The 26,383-nt window shown below is 40.5% G+C and overlaps 1 protein-coding gene and 1 long non-coding RNA gene across 3 annotated transcripts; one reads left to right on the top strand and one right to left on the bottom strand.

Moving 5' to 3' along the window:
* Positions 1-12,264: 12,264 nt before the first annotated feature.
* LOC145073394 (uncharacterized) lies at positions 12,265-14,641 on the bottom strand. Of its 2 annotated transcripts, XR_013691338.1 has the most exons (3): positions 14,582-14,600; positions 14,298-14,333; positions 12,265-14,215 (listed from the first exon to the last, which is right to left on the bottom strand). It is a non-coding gene; the product is annotated as an uncharacterized LOC145073394 (long non-coding RNA). The 2 variants fall into 2 exon arrangements; XR_013691337.1 differs by having other exon boundaries at positions 12,265-14,333; positions 14,582-14,641.
* LOC145073393 (tropinone reductase homolog At5g06060-like) lies at positions 12,383-13,808 on the top strand. Its single transcript, XM_079019943.1, has 4 exons — positions 12,383-12,691; positions 12,997-13,213; positions 13,315-13,421; positions 13,520-13,808. Exons 1-4 carry the CDS (start codon positions 12,383-12,385, stop codon positions 13,694-13,696), a joined length of 810 nt encoding a protein of 269 aa, XP_078876069.1. The 3' UTR covers positions 13,697-13,808.
* Positions 14,642-26,383: the final 11,742 nt, after the last annotated feature.

Genomic DNA, 26,383 nt, shown 5'->3' with positions numbered 1-26,383 from the left:
TTGCACACCAAATTCTAGCCTCCACAATGGACTCCTCTTTCCTTTTGCTACCTTGAAATGACACCTCAAAGCTTAGAACACTCACAAACAAGCTATGAACGAAGGAACAACTCTCTTAGGGTTTCTTTCTAAAGGATGGTGGCCGAGGAACCAAGCCATCTCATTCCTTTTATAGCCAACAACTCAAATTAGGGTTTTGGGTCTGGACCGATTACGCCCGGTGTAACCTTGGGTACGCCCAGCGTACCCGATGATGATGTGTTTAAATGAGGCGCGCGAGTACGCGCAGCATGCTCCTTGTACGCCCAGCGTACTCGCCCTACACAAAGGCCCAAAATGACAATAAATAAAGATGAAGGGCTAATCGGTTGTACCTGAATTTCGGCTGTTACAACTCTCCCCCACTAGAACCAGACTTCGTCCCCGAAGTCTTATACCGAAAACAACTCTGGATGTTGCTCCCGCATCTCCGACTCGGACTCCCACGTCAGCTCGGACCCCTTCCGATGCTGCCACTGCACTTGCACCAAGGGCACTTCCTTGTTCCTCAGAACCTTAACCTTTCGATCCCATATTGCCACTGGTCTCTCAACATAGTTCAGGCCCGCATCCACCTGAATATCCTCTAATGGAACCACAGCCGACTCATCGGCAATACACTTCCTCAACTACGACACATGAAAGGTGTCGTGAATCTGACCCAGCTCCGCAGGTAGATCTAAACGGTAGGCTACCCTGCCTACTCTCGCAATTACCCTGAAAGGTCCAATGTATCGAGGTCCCAACTTGCCCCTCTTTCTGAATCGAATCACTCCTTTCCAAGGAGAGACTTTTAAGAGTACTAGGTCACTAACTTGAAACTCGAGCTCGGACCGATGCCTGTCTGCATAGCTCTTCTGGCGACTTTGAGCGATTAACAATCTCTGCCTGACCTGTTGTATCTGCTCTGTCGTCTGAAGCACAATCTCCGTACTACCCATTACCCGAGGCCCCACCTCTCCCCAGCAGATGGGGGTCCAACACCTCCTCCCATACAACAGCTCAAAGGGTGGCATACCAATGCTCGAATGATGGATGTTGTTGTACGAAAACTATGCCAAGGGTAAATAGGTGTCCCAACTCCCTCCAAAATCCAAAACACACGCTTGGAGCATATCCTCGAGCGTCTAAATCGTCCGCTCACTCTGCTCGTCCGTCTGTGGGTGGTATGCGGTACTGAAATGCAGCCTTGTACCCAACTCCTCGTGAAACTTCTTCCAAAATCTGGGAGTAAATCGCACGTCTCGATCTGAAACAATCGACATCGGAACCCTGTGCCGTGATACCACCTCCCTCACATACAACTCTGCCAACCTCTCAGCAGAAGAGCTCTCATTGATAGCAAGAAAATGAGCGTTGTTCGTCAACCTGTCCACAATCACCCAAATTGCATCGACTCCTCTCGCAGTCTTTGGCAATTTGGTGATACAATCCATGGTAATCTGTTCCCACTTCCACTCGGGAATCTCCAGCGGTTGCAGCTTACCATGCAGATGCTGGTGCTCGGCCTTAACTTGGCGATAAGTTAGGCACCTCTCGACGAACCATGCAACATCCCTCTTCATACAGGGCCACCAATACTCCTTCTTTAGGTCCAAATACATCTTAGTAGCCCCGGGGTGGATCGAGAACTTTGATCGATGTGCCTCCTCCATCAAAATGGTACGCGTCCCGCCCACACACGGTACCCAAATCCGACCCTGAAATGTCATAAGTCCCCGACTATCGGTAACGAACTCCGACACCTGCCCAACAACCCGCTCCCGCTTTCGGTTCTCTGGTCTCGCAGCCTCAGCCTGGGCCCCTCGGATGGTGTCCAATACCGGATTCATCACCGTCAATCTCATACAAATGTCTCGGATCGGGGTGCTCTCCGACCTACAGCTCAAAGCATCGGCTACGACATTAGCCTTGCCCGGGTGGTACAGGATCTCGCAATCATAATCCTTCACCACATCCAGCCATCTCATCTGGCGCATATTCAGGTTTGTCTGATCCATCAAGTACTTCAGACTCTTGTGGTCCGTGTATATGGTACACCGAACCCATATAAATAGTGCCGCCAGATCTTGAGGGCAAACACCATAGCCCCCAACTCCAGATCGTGGGTGGGATATCTCGACTCATGAGGCTTCAGCTGCCTCGATGCATACGCTATAACGTGCCCCCTCTACATAAGCACTGCCCCTAACCCAGATATGGATGCATCACAAATACCACAAAATCCTCCATCCCTTCCGGGAGTGCGAGCACCGGGGCCTCGCACAACTTCTGACGAAGGGTCTCAAATGAGGACTGCTGCTCCGGACCCCAAGAAAATGCAACACCCTTCCGGGTCATCTTGGTAAGTGGCACGACGATCTTGGAGAAATCCCTAATAAACCTTTGATAATAGCCGGCCAATCCCAGAAAGTTCCTGATCTCAGTGGGTGATCTCGGCACCTCCCATCTCATCACTGCCTCAATCTTGGCTGGATCGACCAATATCCCTTTCTGGTTAACAAGATGTCCTAGGAACTGGAACTCTCGTAGCCAGAATTCACACTTGGAGAATTTGGCATACAGCCTCTCCGATCTCAGAACTCCAAGGATCTCCCTCAAATGCTCCTCACGCTGCTCTCTAGACATCGAATATACCAAAATATCATCAATGAATACGATCACCGACCAATCCAGCATCGGCCTGCACACCCTGTTCATGAGATCCATGAACGCAGCTGGGGCATTGGTGAGCCCAAAAGGCATCACCACAAACTCGTAATGTCCATAACGAGTTCTGAATGCAGTCTTCTGGATATCTTCATCCCGAACCCTCATCTGATGATAACCCGACCTCAAGTCTATCTTGGAGAACCAAGATGCCCCCTACAACTGATCGAACATATCATCGATCCTAGGTAACGGATACCGGTTCTTGACCGTCAACTTGTTCAACTCGCGGTAATCGATACACATCCAGTGTGAACCATCTTTCTTCTTGAAAAAAAGGATCGGTGCTCCCCAAGGCGAGCTACTCGGTCGAATAAACCCCTTCCCCAACAGCTCCTGAAGCTGCGAGGATAACTCATGCATCTCCGGCGGTGCAAGGCGATAAGGCGCCTTGGCGATAGGTGCTGCTCCCGGAATCAAGTCAATACAGAACTCCACTTGTCTTTCCGGAGGCACGCCCGACAGTTCCTCGGGAAAAACATCCGGGAACTCGCACACTACCGTAACCTCGTCTACCAAACTTGGCCTCCCAGTGGCCACTCGTGCGTCCATCACATAGGCTATGAATCCACTGCAGCCCTGCTGCAAACTCTGCCTCGCCCTGGCAGCCGAACAAAACGCTGACCCACACCGGGTCCCCTCACCATACACAGTAAGCACTCCCCCACTAGGGCCTCGTATAGTCACCAAATGTTTCTCGCAGTCAATGACCGCTCCAAACTTACTCAACCAGTCCATGCACATGATGACACAGACATCTCCCATAGCGATAGGAACTAGGTATATAGGGAAATTGACACCAAAAATCTCGAGCACACATCCTCGAATCACGTCGGTGGCATATACCGCTTTCTCATCAGCTACGGAAACCCTCAGAGGTCGACTCATCACCTCTCGATCAATACCGAGGTGCTGACTAAAAGCCAGAGATACAAAAGACCGACTCGCACCCGAGTCAAATAATACCAAGGCAGGTACAAAATTCACAAGAAAAGTACCTACGTATATCATAAAATAAGCACAACATCTCAGCATAAAAAATAAATACACGAAAGAATACATACCAGCCACGACATCGGGCACCGCGCGGACCTCCTCCGCAGTCAATTGAAAAGCTCTCCCACGAGCCCTCGGGGCCTCGGCCTTCACCGGTTGAGTCTCAGTAGCCCTAGCAGCAGGCGCAGATCCCTGGAGAAGTTGAGGACACTCGGCCTTCCGATGGCCGGTCTGGTTGCAATGGAAGCAAACCATAAATCCCTTGGGGAAATCCCTAGCGATGTGCCCCTCCTTGCCACATTTGTAGCAAGCTCCTGATCGACAGGCCCCCTCATGACCATTGTCGCACTTTCCGCAAGTGCGGCCCTTCTGACCTCCTATCCTCGAATCGGCGGACTGGGACTGAGCCGGCCGCCGATCCACCCGCTGAGACTCGGCCTCCTCCCTGGCCTGGGTCTCCAACTCGATCTACCTCTTCCGGGCATTTGCCTGGAGCTCAGCAAATGTCCGGTATGTCGAGTTCGATACGAACTCCCGAATGTCCCTCCTCAGTATACCCAAATATCGACTCATCCGTGCCTGCTCAGTGGACACCTGCTCAGGGCAGAACATCGCCCTCTCATGAAACTTCCGGGTGACCACAACAATTGAATCATTACCCTGCTTGAGGGTCAAGAACTCCTGAACCAATCATTCCCTCTCCACCGGGGGAACATACTCATCTCTGAACATGGTGGTGAATTTCTCCCAAGTCACCGCTGAAATCTCCTCAAGAGTGAAGTTCGCCGTCACGAACTTCCACCAATCCTTTGCTCCCAGGCGGAGCTGGTTCAAAGCGAACCGCACCCTCAGATGCTCCGGACATGAACACGTGTAGAAGCATCCCTCAATGTCAGCAATCCATCGCATCGCAGCGATCAGGTCCTGCGTCCCATCAAACTCGGGTGGCTTCGTGTTGCTGAATTCCCGGAACAACAATGAGTCACCTCCCTGAGGTCTGGCAGCAGCCACAGCTGCTGTAGCTGCAGCGGCCGCAGCCTCAGTCATCGCGGCATACCGCTCATCAAAAGTCTCCAACAACGTGGTCTTGATAGACCCAAACATCTCTGAAATCTCGGCCCGGATTGCCGCAGTCACCTCATCGTGGATCATCTGACGAAGCTCCTCGTCACTCACACCGCTCGTCCCAGGTCTGTGGCGTGTCTCAACCATGATGCCTCTGAAATACAACATAAAAATATCAGAGACCCAATCGAGCATACTCGCACTCGATAACACAACCCTACTCGACCTCTGATACCCAAAGGATTCTTACTTGGATTGCCCACTGATCCGGTGTCTTCAGTAGTACGGGCCCTATACTACTGACTACACCGCATCAACATTCACCCTAAGTCCTCCTCCTTGGACCCCGGATCACGAGTACTCTATGCTATGCACTGGCTACCTACTCGCTCTCAAAGCATCTCATAGCAGCAGATTTCCTCTAGACTAAGGCATCACAAATTAGGCCACTCTAGTCCTAATATGAATACCTAGTCTACTCTAGCATGCATAACATATCGTAACATATCCCATAACACATATTGTAAGGGTATTTTGGGGATTTTACCGTTCGAGCGCTGGCTGACCGTACACACTGCTTCATCCTTGGTTATCACAAAATCCCTTATAAAATTTTATGCTTTTATTTTTGAAATTTTTTCTCAAATCCTCGGTTTGAGTTCAGTTACGCCCGAAGGTGCACCCGAATCCCTCAAACCAAGGCTCTGATACCAACTTGTAACAACGTAAATTTTCAAAACAAAATTTTCATTTCTTAAAAACATGTTTTCATCCAAAACAAGTCATAAAGATCCAATGTATCATATCATAATACAAATCATATAAATCCCAAGATCATAAATCCTCCATCAGTGTGTACAGATCACGCCGGCGCCTTCCCACGGTCCTCGCTAGTACCTGAAACACATAACACAACAACTGTAAGCATAAATGCTTAGTGAGTTCCCCAAAATACTACTTATGCACATACGCCTTTCCAGGCCATGACCTTCCGGTCCATGTGTCTCAAGAGACTTTCGTCCTGACCCGGTAAACCTTTCGGTCCTACCCGCGTCGACCTTCCGGTCTACATCACAATGCCTTCCGGCCCATATCATAAAATGCCTTCCGGCCCATAACATAATGTCTTCCGGCCCATATCAAGCATAACATACATAGCACATACAAACGGTTAACTTATCATATTCAATGTATACAACTCATAACATATCCGACCTCTCGGTCACACATAAATACCCTTCCGGGTACAGTATAGTGAGAAGACTCACCTCGCAGGAAGTCTAGAACCTCACGTGCTCGCTATCTCCGAATCTCGAAACGAAGACCCAACCCCGCCTAATCAGAACAAAATATCATTCTAATTAATATAGACTTTCAAGACTATGCTACACCCTTATCATTATCCCACAGAGGGGTAAAAGACCATTTTACCCTTCCTTGACTCATGTTGACCAAACCCTAAAAGTCAACGAAAGTCAACTGACCACAGTACGCGGGGCGTACCAGCTTCTGTACGCGGGGCGTACATCGATGAGTCACAATCGGGGGTCGCAACCCCTTACGCTACGCGTACTGGGAGTTACGCCCATCGTAAATCCCAGATTCGGCCATACCATATTTCTTGTCTTAAATGGTTAAGACACTCCTTCAACTTCCAGATCTGGCTCTCATCAAGCCTCCTAATCCATAAAGTCGGAACCTTTAAGCCTTGGCATGGCTGTAAAGGATCCTACACCCTCTAATACCTTCCTTTTCACCTCCAAAGATCTAGATCTCATGCATGGCTAAATATATACGTCCAAGATCACATTTTTATGAACATACAACTCAAATGGACCTGGAATATGGTAGATCTAAGCCAATGGAGACTACTTGCTCATAAAGTCTCAATCTTTGGGACCAAAACCCTAGAAATTGGGTCATGAAGCATACCATAAGAACTACAAGGAAAGATCTGAACTTTTTACCTTAGGAAGAAGCTCCAACCTTTGCTTTTCACGGATCTACACTTGCACACCAAATTCTAGCCTCCACAATGGACTCCTCTTTCCTTTTGCTACCTTGAAATGACACCTCAAAGCTTAGAACACTCACAAACAAGCTATGAACGAAGGAACAACTCTCTTAGGGTTTCTTTCTAAAGGATGGTGGCCGAGGAACCAAGCCATCTCATTCCTTTTATAGCCAACAACTCAAATTAGGGTTTTGGGTCTGGACCGATTACGCCCGGTGTAACCTTGGGTACGCCCAGCGTACCCGATGATGACGTGTTTAAATGAGGCGCGCGAGTACGCGCAGCGTGCTCCTTGTACGCCCAGCGTACTCGCCCTACACAAAGGCCCAAAATGACAATAAATAAAGATGAAGGGCTAATCGGTTGTACCTGAATTTCGGCTGTTACAATTGGATAACATATGGGTGGCTCCATACAACCCAAAGTTGTTAATGTTGTTTAATTGTCATATCAACGTTGAGGTTTGTTCGAGTATAAAGTCTGCGAAGTACCTCTTCAAATATGTTTATAAGGGCCATGACAAACAAGTTATCCATATTGATAAATACCAAGAAAATATTGTTATTAATGTGATACAAAATTTTCAAGACGCACGTTATGTATCCCCTCCTGAGGCATTATGGCAAGTTTTTAGCTTTCCTCTTTCAAAAATCCACCCTTGTGTGATGGCCTTGCAAATACATCTCCCGAATCAATAGTTGGTTAGATTCAAAGACGGTGACACAATGGAATACATTGTTGATAAAGAGAAAGGAAAAAATTCAGTGTTGGCGACATTTTTCAAGAAGAATAATGAAGATTCGAATGTGAGAAAATATTTGTATAAGGATTTTCCCAAGCATTTTACATGGAATCGGAGCAACCATTATTGGAGGACCAGGGAACATAAATCAATGATTGGTCGACTTTTTATGCTAATCCAGCTGAAGGAGAGAGATACTACCTACGCTTGCTTTTATTTCATATTACTGGGCCTACCTACTTTGAAGATTTATACATAGCCAATGGTGTATTACACCCTACATTCCGAAAAGCATCTCTTGAAAGAGGTTTAATAGAGACCGATGATAATTTATCACAATGTCTTGTAGAGGCTTCATTATTTCAATTTCCCATCGCACTTAGAAGGTTATTTGCGACGATGCTGATTTTTTGTGAACCAGGAAATGTTCGCAAGTTATGGGACGACCACTATGATTCTATTTCTAACGATTATAGAAAACAATATGGATGTGTCGAACGAGTACAAAATATGGTCCTCATCGACATTAGAGTCTTCCTAGAATCTATGAGTAAAAAGCTTAGTGATTACAACCTTCCAAATGTCAGTGCACACATCGATTTACAATCAAGAGGATATTGTGAGGTGCATGAAGAATACTCTATAAATGTGGAATATGAAGACTTACATGCGTGAGACTCTCTCAATCCACACCAGACGTTTGCATATGATAAGATAATGAGGCATGTGGATGAAAATATTTTGGGTGTGTTCTTCATAGATGGAACCGGTGGAACTGTAAAGACATTTTTATACAAAGCTTTGTTGGCCAATATTCATGCCCGTGGTCTTATTGCACTTGCAACTGCCATGTCAGGTGTTGCAGCTAACAACATGCCAGGAGGGAGAACAACTCATTCATGATTTGGAATTCCCCTTAGTCTTGATAATAACTCGATGTGCAAGATCACTAAACAAAGCGGGAAGGCTCAGCTACTTCGCGAGGCAAAGGTAATCATATGGGATGAAACAACAATGGCTAAGAAGCAGGCGGTAGAAGCAGTTGGTCAGACAATGCAAGATATCACATATGAGAAGCTCCCTTTCGGTGGAAAGATAATGGTTATGGGAGGTGACTTTAGACAAGTGTTGCCGATCGTGAGACGTGGCACTCGAGCACAAATTGTGGAGTCTAGCTTACGGATGTCACCTCTATGGGCTTCAGTTAAAAGGCTTTGATTAATTATCAACATGAGAGCGGTAAATGGCCCATGGTTTTCTGATTTTTTATTACGGGTCGATGATGGAAGGAGGAAACATTGGACGAGCCCTTTATTCGTATACCTGTAACATGTCCATTCCATACACTGATAAAACTAATTCAGTGGACACTCTGATTGATGCAATATTTTCTTCTTTGCAATCCAACGACACTAATTCAAAATTTATCATTTCGAGGGCGATATTGTCAACTAAAAATGAAAGTGTTTATGAAATTAATAATAAGTTGATCAAATGATTTTCTGGCGAGAATAAAGTTTACTAAATTTTTTATGAAGCGAGAGATGACAAAAATAACTTATATCCGATAGAATATTTGAACTCGCTAAATGTTAGTAGTGTACCCCCTCATTATCTTCGGTTAAAAACTGGGTGCCCAGTAATACTTTTGCGAAACATCGATCCTTCAAATGGGTTATGTAATGGCACCGGATTGATATGTTGAGCTTTCCAACAAAATGTCATTGACGTAGAGATAGCTGTTGCTTGTTGGTCAACATGCTCGAAAAAGAGTGTTTTTACCAAGAATTCTTCTATGTCCGTCTGACGATGAGATGTTCCCATTCAAACTAAAGAGAAAGCAGTTTCCAGTTCAGCTTAGTTTATCTATGATAAACAATAAAGCTCAAGGACAAACAATTCCAAATGTAGGTGTTTATCTACCAGAATCGGTATTCTCACATGGACAACTTTATGTGGCGTCGTCCAGAGGAATATCACGTGTCAATACCAAGGTATTAGTAAAGACGGAAAAAACGTTTGATAATGATGGAATCTACACATCAGACGTTGTGTACAAAAAAGTTTTATGTGATTAACAAGGTACAATCAACAACTTATTACTTTACGATTTCTTCAAATATGTATCTTAGATGCTCATTTGATGTTTAATGCAGAGCTAGCAGATGAAGCAACATGATTGCAGATTGGTGTAGTTTATATATTGGACATGTTATAAATGTATAAAACTACGTGATTGCATATTGTTGTTATTTATATATTGTAAAATCAAGTATGAACTATTAGATGAAATTCCAAATATAGACTCAACTTCTGTTGTATTGTATGACTAAGCACCTAGCAAGAAAATATCCGTTGAAATGAATTATTCGACACAAAATAGTCTACCAAAATGTCGCGATGAATAACTCACATCTAAAGGAAACTAATCATCACTGATAAAACTATCTTCCGAAAGAAACTCTTTGCCTCCTGGCGCTTAGTGCGGGTAAACGGCTAGTGAATATATATATATATATATATATATATATATATATATATATATATATATATATATATATATATATATATATATATAAAATTGTTGCATAAATCGCTAATCGGCCGCTAATTGGTGGACTAGCGATTAGGGATTAATCGGGGACCATTAATTATTAAGAAAATTATTCAAAAATTTATAAATCTAATTTTAATCCTACAAAAAAGCGATTAATCGGCGATTAGGGCCGATTAGGCCTGACTTTGACCTGCTTTGACCAAACCCGATTAGGTCCGATTAAGTCTGATTAGTCCGATTAATTCCGAATTTGACCTGTATTGACCAAACCCGATTATAGTGACCGATTAGCAATAAATCTCATCGGTGGAGGTCTGATTAGCGATTAATCGACCGATTAGACCGATTTCTGCAACACTGATATATATATGTATGTATGTATATATAGGAGGGTTCAATTGAGAAAAAAAAGTTGAGAATGGAGGAATAATTATCAGCCACATTTATTTTGTTGCAAAACATTTAGGCATACCGTTTGAAATGGATAACGGATAAACGTATGTTTTCCAACCAAACATGTTTCCTTAAACTATGCTAATCATTACCTTAATATACACAAAAACATACTATTTTTTTTTGTTTTTTTTTTATTTTTAGAAAGTCATTTTTAGTGAAAATTTATTTTAAATATATCAAAATTCATAATTTTTTATTCTTTATACATAGACATCCATATTGATATAGTTTTAAGATAAAATAAAAAATTTATTTTTTTAGAGTTTCAACTCTCGTTATTCTACATTCGTTATTCACTTATCAATAAAATATATGTTTATTTTTTTAAAGTGTCGTTCATATATGAATATTGCACGTAATAAAGTTTTCATACTTAAAATATATTTTTCACATCATCTTTCGTCATATATTATGTTTATATATGAATAAAATATGTATTAGTTTTCGTCATATTTTATATTCATATATGAATAAAAGCATTTATCAGATTTTTATTACAATTAATTTGTTATTCATATATGAATTAGTAGTATAAATGATATTTAAACTGTAAAAAAAAATAATTATATATTTTTATTCATAAGTGAATAACGAATGTACTGTAGCAAAAATTTGATGCATTTTTATTCACTTATGAATAACAATAGCTGAAAATATAAAAAAATATATTTTTTTATTTTATCTTAAAAGTATATATCAATATGGATGTCTATTTGTAGAGAATAAAAAATCATGAATTTTGATATATTTAAAATTATTTTTCGATAAAAATAGCTTCTTAAAAATTAAAAAAACAAAAAAAAAAACTATGTTTTTTTTATATATTAAGGTAATTATTAGTATAACTTAAAAAACATGTTTTGTTAGAAACAATGTGTATTCCTTATCCATTTTCGTCGGTACAACGGATGCATTTGCGGCAAAAATAAATGACTGGTTGAGAATGATTCTCCTATTCTCAATATTTTTTATTTTCTCAATTGAACTTACCTTTCTCTCTCTCTCTCTCTCTCTCTCTCTATATATATATATATATATATATATATATATATATATATATATATATATATATATATATATATATATATATATATATATATGTGAAGCTTCCCTTGAGATTAAAAAAAATTAAAGATCTTGAGATTGAACCTCAGCCACATATTTCTTACTTGCCGCTCTGACGCTCCAGCGTACCGGCAGCAGCGGACTATGCCTAATCATAAATGATTATATGGCAGAAAGGTATAATCATATATATTTATGCATGTTTATACATATATGCTTAATCATAAATGATTATACATATATGTCTGTTCACACAATGAGTAATCATATATGATTACGACAGTTGGTGACAGAAAATGTAGTGTTGACAAAGATAGCGGTGGTATAAGTAATGGAGGTGACAGTGGTGGAGTCGACTGGTGTTAGAGGTGGTGGCGGTGGCGGTTGTGGTGGTGGGGATGGTGGCGGAGGATAAAAGAATGAGCGACGCTGTGTAATCATTTATGATTATTCCAGACTTGCCGCGCCGGTACGCCGGAAGGTTATTACGGCAGATGTGAAATACGTGGCTGAGGTTGAATCTCGAGATCTCTATTTTATTTTTAATCTCAATGGAACACATATATATATATATATATATATATATATATATATATATATATATAAAGTTGCGAATTTAGATAACATAAAATTCCACGTTGCATTGCAACAAAAAGGGTGTGAACAACTGAACATCAATTGAAAAGCGGAAGAAATTGTCTTTTGCCAAACAAACGTAGCAAATCAGGATACATAGATTATGACGACGGTGGAGAGCAGTTCTGCAACTGCAACTACAAATTCCAGATGGTCTCTTGCCGGAATGACTGCTCTCGTCACCGGCGGCACACGTGGTATCGGCTACGCTGTGGTGGAGGAATTGGCTGTGTTAGGGGCGGCGGTGCACACCTGCTCTCGCAACGAGGCTGAGCTCAACCACCGCTTACAAGAATGGTCTTCCAAGGGCTTCACCGTCACCGGATCCGTTTGCGACGCAACTTCTCGTCCTCAACGCGAACAGCTTCTACAAAAAGTCTCCTCTATCTTCAATGGAAAGCTCAACATTCTTGTAAGTTGTTTCGATTTTGTTTCAAATTTTAACTTTTCTCTAATTGCTTCCATACATTACAAAGTTTTATTTTATATCGCGAATTATCAGCTAGAGCCTCCATCTTTTGAAACAAGCTTCTCTCCAACTTTCTATATCCACAATTCGTTCAATTGTTACTTTTCGAAACCAATTCTAGATCCACAATTCGTTTGTGCTCTTTCCTAATTATTTGAATAATGGATAGACATTTCTAGGTTAAACAGAAATGAGTTGCGTTTTACGAATGCTTTTACACACATCCTCCATAAAATTCTTTCCTGTAGATAAACAATGTGGGAACAAACATCAGGAAACCTACAACCGATTACACTCCAGAAGAGTATTCCAAGCTCATGTCTACCAATTTGGAATCTTCATACCATATGTGTCAACTTTCACACCCTCTTTTAAAAGCTTCTGGAGTCGGAAGCATCGTGTTCATTTCCTCAGTTGCAGGTTCTATTCACCTTTCTTCTGGCTCCATCTATGGAGCAACCAAAGGTATATATACACTTCCCCTTATCCAATTTTCCAATTCTTTAGACTGTAATTTCTCAAGGAAAAGGGATTTATGTTTTTAACTTCGATTTTTCTTTACAAAGGTGCAATGAATCAGCTTGCAAAGAATTTAGCATGTGAATGGGCTAAAGATAACATAAGGACTAATAGTGTAGCACCATGGTACACTAAAACTCCACTTGTCCAACATGTAATATCTTGATCTTCTCATCTTTCTCAGTTTCCCTTTTGTTTCTCTATGATCATATTGGAATTTTATAATTTATATTACCAAATTGTTTTGTGTAGTTGCTAGAGAATGAGGAGTATTTGGAAAGAATTGTATCAAGAACTCCTCTAAATCGTGTTGCAGAAGCGAATGAAGTGTCATCAATGGTGGCGTTCCTTTGTTTACCTGCAGCTTCTTACATCACTGGCCAAACGATTGCTGTTGATGGAGGATTTTCGGTTAATGGTTTCGCATGAATTTTGTAATAGAATTAGGAATTTGGTTTGGGTATCTTAAAGAAATTTTTACTTAATGGTAACTGAGTGTTTTAATTGATTATATATTTATAATATTGACATTAATTGTTAACTTAATGAGTTAATGGTAATTGAATGGAAAAAAGTTCAAATAATGAAAGATCTAGAAGGTCCAATGGATTTGGACTCAAATATGGAGCCCACCACTAATTTTATACCATCAATATTTGGCCCTTTTCCCAAGCAAATAAGAAAGAATTACGAAGCTGCCAATTTAAATCCTCCTGCCCACAAAAGAATTCAAGGTCTCGAAATAATATAGAAGCATCATTTCTCTCTTGGTGCAGGATTAGATTAGGATGAAGGGTAGAATTGACATTTCGGCAATACATTGAACAGATAAGATCAGGATTAGATTGGAAAAACACAACTTTTGCAAAACATTGCAATGAAAGATATCCATACCATGTGAAATACTGGAATAATATGGCTCGTTTACGAACTGAAAATATAGTAATCCTATATATAAGAAGATTGGGTTATTAATCATTCGTACGTTTAAAATCTTGAAATAACCGTCTAAGGTATCAAATGTCCAAACCTATCATTGTCATGGCTGCTGAAACCATTAGCAAACCTGAAAATTAATAACAAATATTTTAATACTAATGAAAAGGTGATGAACATCTCAACTAAATGTTGAGTAATCATTTTTTAGAGAATTAAGAGTCGTTGTAGATTTCAAGTTGCAAAATGACATATCGATTTTTAAATAGCAGTTACTGAAAAATCAGAAAACATGTGTAGAGATTACCAGTTAGGTACAATCAATCTTTGATCAATTGTTTTAGAAGGGAAGATTTGAAATTGGAAGATGTTACTTACCGACACAAATTGAGGATTCTGAAAAAGTTGATATGGAGGTGATGATGGATAGTGGCGTCTTTTATCCTTGAAATTGTAAAATCCAATTCACAGCCCAAACAATTATTTAAGTGAAATAGGTTAGATGTCAATTAAAACAAAGGTAAGAAATGTAATAGGTGGTGTTTGCTTTATTTTTTATTAAATGGCATGAATTATTGTTTTCTTTAATGACAATTGTTTCATCTAACATTTATAAAGTTTTGAAAAAGTTAACTTTTCTCTTACGTTAGTTTTCATGTTCAATACATTTTTTACAACAAACATTTATAGAAAAGTCTTATAAAAATACCTTCCTAAATAATAAAAACTAAAAAAGAGTTATAGGGAAATGTTTGATAAGTTTGTATAAAAATACAATAAAAACCATAAAAAAGGCTGTAATGAAAATATTGGCTGACCAAGAAATTTATAATTTTGTTTGTAAAAGAAGCTTAAAAAAATGTAGAAGACCATCTAATTCATTTTTCTACAAAATTAGAAAACCCTAGACCCCTCAACCATCGCGTTGCAATGCCAACATACTATCGGACCAATCAACCATCATGTTGGAATACTCTAGACCTCTCAACCATCGAGTTAGAATGCTAACATGCTATGGGTCCAATCATCCTCGGAATGGAATACCCTAGGCCTTCAATCATCCGGTTGGAATGCCCCGGCCTATTGGCTTACGCAAAAAGCATTGAAGCCTCATCCACTAACCAAACATGTGCACATAATACAGATAACCATACTATTACCCAGCTAGCAAACAAATAAACAGATCTTACAGATCACTAAGCATAGCATCATGCTATCTATTAGGATACTGATCTAACCGATCACTATAACATAACATTCATAACAGACTATCAATCCAAGAGCCGACATTGGTGTCTTCGACCCGCAAGTACAATGAGGAAAACTCACCTCACACAGTCGAATCACACTGAAAGTCTTCAGTTGCTAGCTCCCGAAAATCCCCGCACTAAAACACCAAAATAAACATCCAATTAATAATTGGATTACAATCCTTGACTAACAAACCACACATAGGGTAAATGGCCACTTTTACCCTGTCCCTAGATGGTCTAAGATCCAGGCCTAAATCTTGATCCAAAAGGCCCAATAATGAATAATTACACAAGGCCCATAATTGGCCCAATTTTCCAAAATGGGCCCAACTCCTATTAAGGTCTTACTCCAAGGTCCAAAAATTCACTAGGCCCAAAATACACATAATTAAATGGACTAATAAGGGCACAAGAATCCAAGCCCAAAAAGGTGACCCAACACATTAAAGCCCAAAATGAAAACCTAACAAGCTGAGTATGCGGGGTGTACTCAACCGTACGCTCAACGTATACCACATTGACCAGAAACGTGTCCTTGACCGCCTATGCCTAGCGTACACCCTGGTACGCCCAACATACGCGATGGCCATGCAAGACGTGATTATGGACTTATTCATTTCAGTCCAACGCCTAAATTTCAGATCTAGGTCCAAAAAGGTGTTCCAAACGATAAAGTTTCCAACTTTATGTCATGCATGTCTTAATACTAAAGCACACACTTGAGCTCTCAAGAGGGTAGAAATCCTAGATCTACAAGTTGCTCCTTCACCAAAGCTTCTCCAAGAATCTTGTTCTTCCTCTAACACACTAAGAACACACCACAAAGCACACACTTGAGCTCAAAAAGGCACAATCAAATATTAGGGATTGCAAAAACGTTCCAAAGGAGTGGAGGCTGAAAGGTGGAAAGGAAATGAGCCAACATGATGCTTAAATACCCTCCAAATGCTAAAATCTAGGGTTTCCTTCTAACGTGAGTATGCCCAACGTATGTGAGTGTACACCCTGTCCTAGGGCGCGCCCTAGTACACACAGCATAGACACATGTACGCTTAGCATAGTCAACCAACTCAAATTACCAAAATTCAACTACGGCTTCAAGGCATAATTCTTGGACTTAGGGACCAAATTGACTTATAATTTAAACCAATGGATGAATTTGAAAATACCTGAAAAACAGGGTGTTACAGTGTATAATTAGATTCATCTTACACACATATATGAAGTATTTAATAATATTACATGTTATATGTGCTTATTATCTATGTTTCTGATATCTATGCTAGATGAACGATTTATACATGTTTTACTTAATTTAAACTGTATATGTATTTTTAAATCTATAAATATATTAAGTAAAGATGGATAGATGAAAAATGATAAAGATGATGAGAGATGAAAGCTGATATAGATATTGAGAGGTGAAAGATGATGAGAAGCCTTGACGTGAACGCTGATCCGGTCATCTAGCAGAGTATAGATGACAACAATGGACGATTCTAGACAATTCAGCAAAATGCTAACAGGCTTGCAACCTGTAAGTGTTTTTGAACTACGTGTTCACCAGATGTACTCTTAAAATTCTCGCAGTTGCGCCTAATGGATAATATTGGCAGCTGTACCTAATAGATAACCTTTGAACTACATGTTCACCAGGTGTATTCTAAAAACTCTAGAAACTATGGACTTAGTGCCTTATGAATGAACGTTGGCAGTTATGACCTTAGTGCCTACTGGATAACATTGGTAGCTGTGCCTAACATATAACATCAACGACTATGGACTTAGTTCATGTTAGATAAATCCTGACAGCGATGGACTTCGTGCCTATTCCTTAAGAAAATCCTTAGAAATAAATATTGAAGAATAGACGATTCTTAGGATAGATCCTTAAGAATAAAGAAAATAATGGAGATGGGTAATCGAGGTAATTGTTTGATATGAAGTATATGATGAAACAAATTAACTATATTAATGTGGGTTGAAAACCCTATATACTTACCAGTTTTCCCAACCTGACCTACTTAGTTTATTTGAATTACAGGTATCGATGCGAAGATACATTACACTGGGAGAATAAAGGGGATGTAAAACGTTAGTGTAAATGAATATAAGATCTGTTTATGCTTATGTTTATGTATTGACGATGACATCCCAATGTTTTAATATAAATAAAATACATTTCTTCGAAATGCTTTGATAATATATTTATCATATTTTTGGGACAAACTCCGCAATAATATTCTTCAAAAATGATACTCTGATTTTAAAATAAGCAAAAATAAATTTTTAAAAATGACCGTGAATTTGGGGATGTCACAGTTGGTATCAGAGCATTAGTTTAAGCGAACTAGGATTAAAGATTTATTTCTAGACTTAAACTTAGAATGCTAAGTGATGAATGTGAGATAAGTGTCTGCTATATTTAGGATGTATGTATGAATAGACACGAGCACTAACTTATTTAGGGGAAATGCCTAAATTGCTTTTATGTGCTAAATGATTTATACTATAATATATCTTATATTCTTTATGATGCTATCACATCTATGGTCTATTGCGGACCGGATCTAGAAATTTTATGTGTCAGATTTCTAAACGTTTAATTACAGTATTAGAACTGACATATAACTTTTTGGAGTGGTAAGGAGGATTACGCGTCTAAACCTTATCTAGGAGTAGTAAGAAGGACACATTCGTTTGTGTTAAATCCTTTTGTGATTTTAGTAAATAAGAACTTGGGGACTGCGAGACAATACTTGGGATGAGTATGAGTAGGTGTGAAAGGTAATAAAAGCCTATACTACTAGAAGCACATGTCTCACACTTGGATCAGGGAAAGTCACAAGGTTACCAAGGCGTCAGTAATTGATTCCATTTTGTTCATGTATGCCGTTACCATCGTTTTAGTAATGACCAAGAAGATAACCGAAGCGATCAATAGAAGTATTTCGATCACCGTTAAAGTAAGAAGCTTGTAGCTAGGAGTGCTACATAGTAGAATATGATTATATCGCATTAGAACACGAAGAAAGGTATATTCCATTTTGGAATTTGGCTCTAAAAGACGCGAGCCTATGCATTGCATCATACGATGAGAAGTCATTAGGACATGACCCATCGGTCTGTTATGATAATCGAAGCAAATAACTTATCTTAAGTTAAGTTTGTTTGAGAAGGAGTAGGAGTCTCCAATAAGGATCGAGCTTGTAACTCGAAGGTTGTGATTGAAAGTCCAAAATTGAGCGCCACCAACAGTTAAGAAGTCCACGATTCAGATACCCAAGAGTTACGTTTATTACCTAGGATTAAAAGATAACATATGGAGTCATTATACAAGCCCTATTTATTTGATGATACCAGGACGTAATCATCCTAAGGGGAGATAATTGTAACGCCCGCAGATTCAGGCTAATCAATTTAGAGATAATAAGCGTTGAAAGTGACTTTTTTATTGAATATTATTTAGAGTAAATAATTTTAACCAAACTTATAGTATATGTCACAAGGATTCCGTACATATATAGAACGCTGAAATCCGACATATAACGAAGAAGTTATGACTCTTCCAAGTTTTGTGATTAAACCGACACGGCTTCACGTATCATAAAACGTAAATTTTTGGCGAAATACTTTTTAGCCTTAGCAATCTAAAGTAAAATTCATAGTATACATTAAACCAAGAGCGTGCATATGGAGAACGTCCTAATCTGACTTCGTTTAAGGAAGTCACTTATTTTTGCCACACCTCTTCAACCATTTCTCTCCCAATTCTCCCAAGGTACTAAGACGTTTTCTGTAGCCCTCCCTATGAGTTAGTAGTGAGTCTCGAATCGGAAGAATACCCTGAGAAGAAGAGCTTTCGACTCAGAAGTTCTGACCGCGCACAACCCAGTTTCTCGCTAAACCCCCTTGTAAATGAGTTATGCTTACCATACTTTAAGTATAACTTATGTTTAAGTTCATTATCGTTATTATGAACCTATAAAAAAGATTTAACAGTGATTCATAGTCATTATATTGATTGATCTACTTACGGGGATGATGTCTAGGCTATGATTAATGAGGTGTTTAAAGTGAGATTTCCAAACAGTATACTTCGTATACCAAACGGACCCTACCTCCAATTTGATCCTACCTGGTTGTTCCTTACTTGATAGATCATGAAAGTAGACTTTGAGTTAATGATAAATCTAGATTAATAACTAGTCGCAATAAATCTTAGACTAAAACTTAGTAATAATGATACTAGGTTTCGTCAAAGGAAAAAAAAATTGTACGAAGCGAAGCGCTGCCCAAATTTCGAGTCATCTGTTTAACAAGTGAGTGCATAGTTACTTTCATTTTACACATAGATATGAAATATTTAATAATTATACATGCTACATGTGCTTATTATCGGTATTCCTGATATCTATGCTAGATGAACGATTTATACATGTTTTACTTGATTTAAAATGTATATATATATATATATATATATATATATATATATATATATATATATATATATATGTATTTTTATACTTAAAAATATATTGGGTAAAGATGGTTAGATGAAAGATGATAGATGATGACATATGAAAGATGATATAGATATGGAGAGGCGAAAGATGATGAGAAGCTTGACGTTAACGCTGGTCTAGTCATCTAGTAGAGTATATATGACAACCACAGACGATTCTAGACAGTCCAGTGGAACACTAGTAGGCTCGCAACCTGTAGGTGTTTTTGAACTATGTGTTCACCAGATGTACTCTAAAAATCCTGGCAGCTGCTCCTAATGGATAATATTGTCAACTTTGCCTAATAGATAACCTTTGAATTATGTGTTCACCAAATGTACTCTAAAAACTCTAGCAACTATGGACTTAGTGCTTTATGAATGAACGTTGGTGGCTATGGACTTAGTGCCTAATAGATAGTATTGGCAGCTGTGCCTAACACATAACATCAACAGCTATGGACTTAGTGTCTATTAGATAAACCCTGGCAGCGATGGACTTCGTGCCTATTCCTGAGGAAAATCCTTAGGAATAGATATTGAAGAATAGATGATTCTTAGTGTAGATCATTAAGAATAAAGAAAATAACGGGGATGAGTAATCGGGGTAATTTTTTGACATAAAGTATGTGAATAAACAAATTAACGATATTATTGTGGGTTGAAAACCCTATGTACTCACTAGGTTTCCCAACCTGACCCACTCGGTTTATTTTTATTACAGGTATCGATGCGAAGATACATTACTCTGAGAGAATAAAGGAGATGTAAATCATTAGTGTAAATGAAGTTCACCTTTCCCCAACGAATGCTACACTCCCAACCGGAGATCGACTCAACCCCGACCTCTGTCGTCTATTGCTCATAATTCCATGCATCTTGCGGTACCTCCTGTACCCGAGTACTGTCCTGCACAACTCTAAGACCTCAGATGATAAACAATACCCCTCAACACGGAATCCACCTCAAAATCCAGAATCTCATCTCGCCTACCGAACACACCACCAGAGCCAAACTCAAACTCGAGAGTTTGGTCTGACCCATAGTTGAAACCCCTCGACCCAATGAAGCACTCAACTCATGACTCATGACCCGCAACCCACGTGTATATTACTTCTCCAATTCCCCTGGGTTGTGACCACCACAACTTAAATCAAAGTACAACGATTCTCGACAAATATAGAGACCCCAGTCTCACCTTTGGTTTGACCACCAGGCTCCCAAAAACTCAAATATTAGGGCTACCCAAGCGTAAAACTCATATGCATCTTGCTCTGACCAGAGAGTACTCATCACAGCATCCTCTCGATGGCTAGTGAGTACTACGACTCCCCGCAGCACCACAATAATCTCCCACTGACTAGTGAGTACTATGGCTCCCCGCAGCATCACAACAACCTCTCACTGACTAGTGAGTACGACAGCTCCCCATAGTATCACAACAACCTCTCACTGACTAGTGAGTACTACGGCTCCCTACAGTATCACAACAACCTCTCACTGACTAGTGAGTACTACGGCTCCTCATAGTATCACAACAACCTCTTACTGACTACCTGGTGAATACTACGACTCCCCGTAGTATCACCACACTCCATTGCTAACTCATGGATTTTGCAGCTCCCTGCAGCCTTAAAACACTTTTTCTTACCACCCACGGTCTCAACCTTAAGTCGAAGCCACAGACTGCATCCATTATCCCACGTTCCACGACCCATCATAGATAGGTGCACACATACCCATCCAAAAGTAAGCATCACTACTACTGACGACAACCGACACGACAACTTCTTTTCTCACTGCAATCCTCATTCTTTAATAATCTCGTTTAACATTAGTTAGCCGAAGCTCTCCCACTGGAACCATGGATACTTGCTACACCAGTTGTCAGCTCTTAACTCAGAACTCAGAGTAATCTAGGAATAAGGACATCATACCCAGATAGCTTGGTTCACTAACACAGAATCTCACGATGGTGTGCCCAATCCACATATCTCATACTCACGACCCCATGCTTGGATACCACATTGCTCTTGCAAAATCCCCTAACCGATCTCCCTCTTGCACCACTTGTAACCTCAGAGTATCCCATCTCCCAATTTGAAACACCGAGGCATCATCAATGGCTTAGAACATGATGTCGAAAACCCGAAACCCCCCTCTACTGATCATTACCCACACGGAACTACTCATATTAACCCTGAAATTGGTTGATGAATCAACGGTTGCCCTTCCGGGGGTATAGATTACAATCTGTACCTTCACTTGCAAATCTCAGCTATTGCATCCGTAATCCAGCGACCCGATCGCACTCGAACTCGGCATATGCTATCCCCAAAAATCACAGGCCACAAATAATCTTCCAATTCACTTATCCTTCCTTAAACCTAAACTCATACATCTATCCATCTAGCACCTCGCCTCATCCTCGGGCTCATGCGTCCGCACCGCAATTTCCCATAACCATTTCTCTGATTGCACAAGAATGGATCTCTGGTCCCCCAACTAGAGAACTTGTTCTCCTCCACTCAGGGTTCGAACAATCACCCAATTGGCACATCTACGGCCTAATCAGAAGATTGACTCATCCGTCATGACATACTTGAGTCTTAAAAGTATTACTCAATCATCCTAGGGCCTTCCTAACAAAATACTCTCCAAGTTTTCCGTCCCTAACAAAATCTTAGAATCCTCCCCACATGAATGTATCTAGTCACCTCGAAGACTTAGACTGACACACCGCCAAAAACCCCACTGTTCCGAATCCAATCTGCCTCTAATCCGGAAATAGTTCCCTATCACGCACTTCGACTCTAACTCCTCAAACAGCCTCCCAAATCGGGAATAATCAAAAAAACACAGACCTGATTCTCATTGTCGGTACACAATGTAGACCACGAGGGCCACTGCCCCCGTATACTCCTTTTTAAACACTGGAAACTACTAGTAGAAGTACCATTTCCCCACCAGGCACCTCTTTGTTCTCATCCGTCTTAGTCCCACTAATGACTCTTTCCTGGTACAAGAATATCTCGCAGCCAACATACCGCCCAAATGTTCTGGTGAAAAGGTCACCATGCTTGCTACCCCACAGGGTTTACTTCCAACTCAGAAACTTATACCCCTTATGTTCCTCATAGAAAATAGCACCATGCGGTCATAGGAAATGGTATCCCCACTATCGGACGATTCCTCAATTCAGGTCGTACTCCTCCATAGCTCACCATCTTCTACTCATCCCTGAGTCTTGCGACCCCAAATGGCATCTCACCAAAAATCCCTCAGAAACTAACTCGATTTCCCTCTCAAGGTATGCTCCATTGAAACTCATTCTACATAGCCCTATGGATCCATACTCTTTCATATCTGATCTCAGTTTGACCTACCACATCAAAATAACTGGTAAACCAGAAGCACTAACCATCGCGAGTCTTGGTACTCAAACCATGTGATCACCTCTCGATCTGCTATGAATCAGGGTACCCGAACCATGTTATCTCCTCTTAATCTTCTACGGATCATGGTACTCGAACCATATTCTCTCTTCTCAATCCGCCTCAAGTCATGGTACTCGAACCATGACATCACCTCTCAATCTGCTACAACCCATGGTACTCGAACCATGTCATCACATCTCAATCTGCTACTTAGATTCTCCAGAATACTCCCGACATCAAGTATGGGTCCTCTGCTTTTAGTAGTACGGGCCCATACTACCTGCCACATCTAACCATACTTTCCACACAGTCCATCCCATATTTCCTAAGTAGTTGATCAACCTTTTCGTTCTCCCATCCCGTTACATGTGTCCGCTTCCCAACAAAATGCTCTACCCTGTCAGCGCACTCATCTGACCACGGTCACCCCTAGGCTCTTCCTAGGTGCTCACACTTCTCTGCCATCAGCTGCTGAAGAACTCCTAGCGATGCCAGCCATCTACCTCCTGAATATCATCATATTCACTTAGTAGCTAACTCCCATCACCGAGAGTTCCACAAAGCACGAAGCAAGCATCATTCGAGCATCGAATAATCTCTATCAACACATACAACCACTCTAGGTTACAAATCCTCTTGCTATACTCGTACTCAAAAGGTATCACCAAGATCAAGCAACTCCACCCCTAGAGGGTATCTGACTACTCTCTCAGAATGCTCCTCAAATGCTCATCTAGGTATCTCACATAGATTACTCCTCTACTCAGATCCCTCTCTAAAAAGGATTCTTGCTGGATACTCTTATTCCACGCATACTCAAAAGCAAATCACAGATAACAGTAACTCTAGGCTAAGGCATCACAAATTAGGCCACTCTAGACCTAAAATATGAAATACCCAGCCTACTCTCTAGCATGCATAACATATCTCATAACAACTTATAACACATAAGTAAGGGTATTTTGGGAAATCACCGTTCGGGCGCTGGCTGATTGTATACACTGCTCGTTTCATCTTTCTCTTAAAATTCCTTTACCTATTTTTAGAAAAATCGTTCCTTTTGAAAACTTTTCTCAAATCCTCAGTTTGAGTCCACACATACCCGAAGGTGTATCCGAATCCCTTAAACCAAGGCTCTGATACCAGTTTGTAATGACGTAAATTTTCAAACAAATTTTTACGTTTTAAAAATCATAACCACATATAAATAATTCTCAAAACCACAAGTGTCGATGCCATAATATTTTTCAAAATAGTTTTCAAAAGTAATTATTCAAATCCAGGATACTCGTTTATGACTCTTTTCTCTTGTGTCTGTGTACAATCGAGCCGTCGCCTTCCCGCGATCCTGATAAGAACCTGAAACACATAACACATAACACAGTAAGCACGAAGCTTAGTGAGTTCCCCAAAATACCACATGCATATAAATTAGCCACTTGAGGCTGTGACCTTCAGGTCAATATGTCTCAGTGGACTTTCCGGCTCCACAACTCTGGTAGACCTTCCGGTCCTACCCATGATGACCTTTCGGTCCTGCAACTCGTTGGACCCTCAGGTCCGGTCTAGCTCGTTGGACCCTCTGGTTCGGTCTAATTGAGCCTTCTGACCTTATATTTTGTTGGACCTTCCGGTCCGGTCTGGTTGAGCCTTCCAGCCTCATAAATTATCGGACCTTCCGATCCGATCAATAACACATAGCATAATATCACATAGACAAGATGCTTAACTCAAGCAAGCACATAAGACCTTCCGGTCACATATAAATACCACTCTAGGTAACGTATAGTGAGAAGACTCACCTCGGGTAACTCGAATGATCTTGAACTCGAAACATTGATCTAGCTTCCGCCTGATTACACACAGAAAATATCTCAACTTAATAAAGGCCCTCAAAGGCTAAGACTATTCCCTTCCTATGCTCTCATAGAAGGGTAAAAGACCATTTTACCCATCCAATGGTCCAAACGCCCACTTATTGACCAAACCCTAAAAGTCAACGAAAGTCAACGCCTGCGGGTACGCTGCGCGTACCAGATCCTTACGTTGGGTGTACTCGTCCTCTTCACTGGTATCAGGCTGATCGAACCTTTCATCCCGTGTACTCTTCCTCCCAGTTTCACTATTTCCTCACTTATGGTCTTAAACAGTTAAGACCTTGGCTCAAAATACAGATCTGGACCCCCTACAGTCTCCTATTCCATAAAGTCGAAGACTTTGTGCCTTTTCATGGCTAGTTTGGCTTTAAACACTCATAACCTTCATCCATTTTCTTCCTTAAGCTCATACCCCTTGCATGGTTAGCTCTTATTGACCAAGATTGGATTTTTATGACCTTATAACACGAAATACACTAGCAAGGGGCAGATCTAGGTTCTTAGAGCTCATTAACTCATAAAGCCATCATCTTTTGAGACAAAAGCCCTAAAACATCCCATATAAGAACACACAACAGAAAAGGAAGAAAGTTTGAAGCTTTATACCTCCAAATGAAACTTCTCACACTGCTAAGCTCAGATCCAAGTGCTTGAGCTCTTACTCCTTCTTTTCCAAAGCTTCCTTTCCACTCTTATGGCTTAAGAACACACCAACAAGCTCTCAAGGGCACTCTCTAGCTACAAGAATGGGGATTAGGGTTTTGGATGGACAAGTCTCTGGAAATGGTGGCCAACAATGAGGCCATAACATTCTTTAAATAGGAGCTCATTTAGAATTAGGGTTTCAATCTGAACCTAGTACACCCAGCGTACACTACGGTACGCCAGCGTAGTGGGTAGACTCTACGTTAAGAACACGCTCATGAGTACGTGCAACGTACTCTCCATTATGCTCAACATACTCAAATACTCCATATTCTTTTCAAGGACTAATTTTGACAACTTGAGGAAAGAAAAGGATCAAAGAGCTATAACTAAATTCCGGGATGTTACAAAAAAATTCCAACACATTTTACAACTTTTCTACTATTGTCACCAAAAGTCACCAT

This window comes from Lactuca serriola, chromosome 9, assembly GCF_051521515.1.
Source record: "Lactuca serriola cultivar US96UC23 chromosome 9, Lser_US96UC23_V15, whole genome shotgun sequence".
NCBI lineage: Eukaryota > Viridiplantae > Streptophyta > Magnoliopsida > Asterales > Asteraceae > Lactuca > Lactuca serriola.
The sequence above is the reverse complement of the archived record's forward strand: the minus strand, read 5'-3'. Positions and strand labels throughout refer to the sequence as shown.

Excerpts from the sequence above, each read along its gene's own strand:
- LOC145073393 (XM_079019943.1), top strand. The coding sequence starts at position 12,383 with ATGACGACGGTGGAGAGCAGTTCTGCAACTGCAACTACAAATTCCAGA. Across the intron at positions 12,692-12,996 it reads ATGGAAAGCTCAACATTCTT|ATAAACAATGTGGGAACAAA; the intron begins GTAAGTTGTTTC and ends TCTTTCCTGTAG. Across the intron at positions 13,214-13,314 it reads CATCTATGGAGCAACCAAAG|GTGCAATGAATCAGCTTGCA; the intron begins GTATATATACAC and ends TTCTTTACAAAG.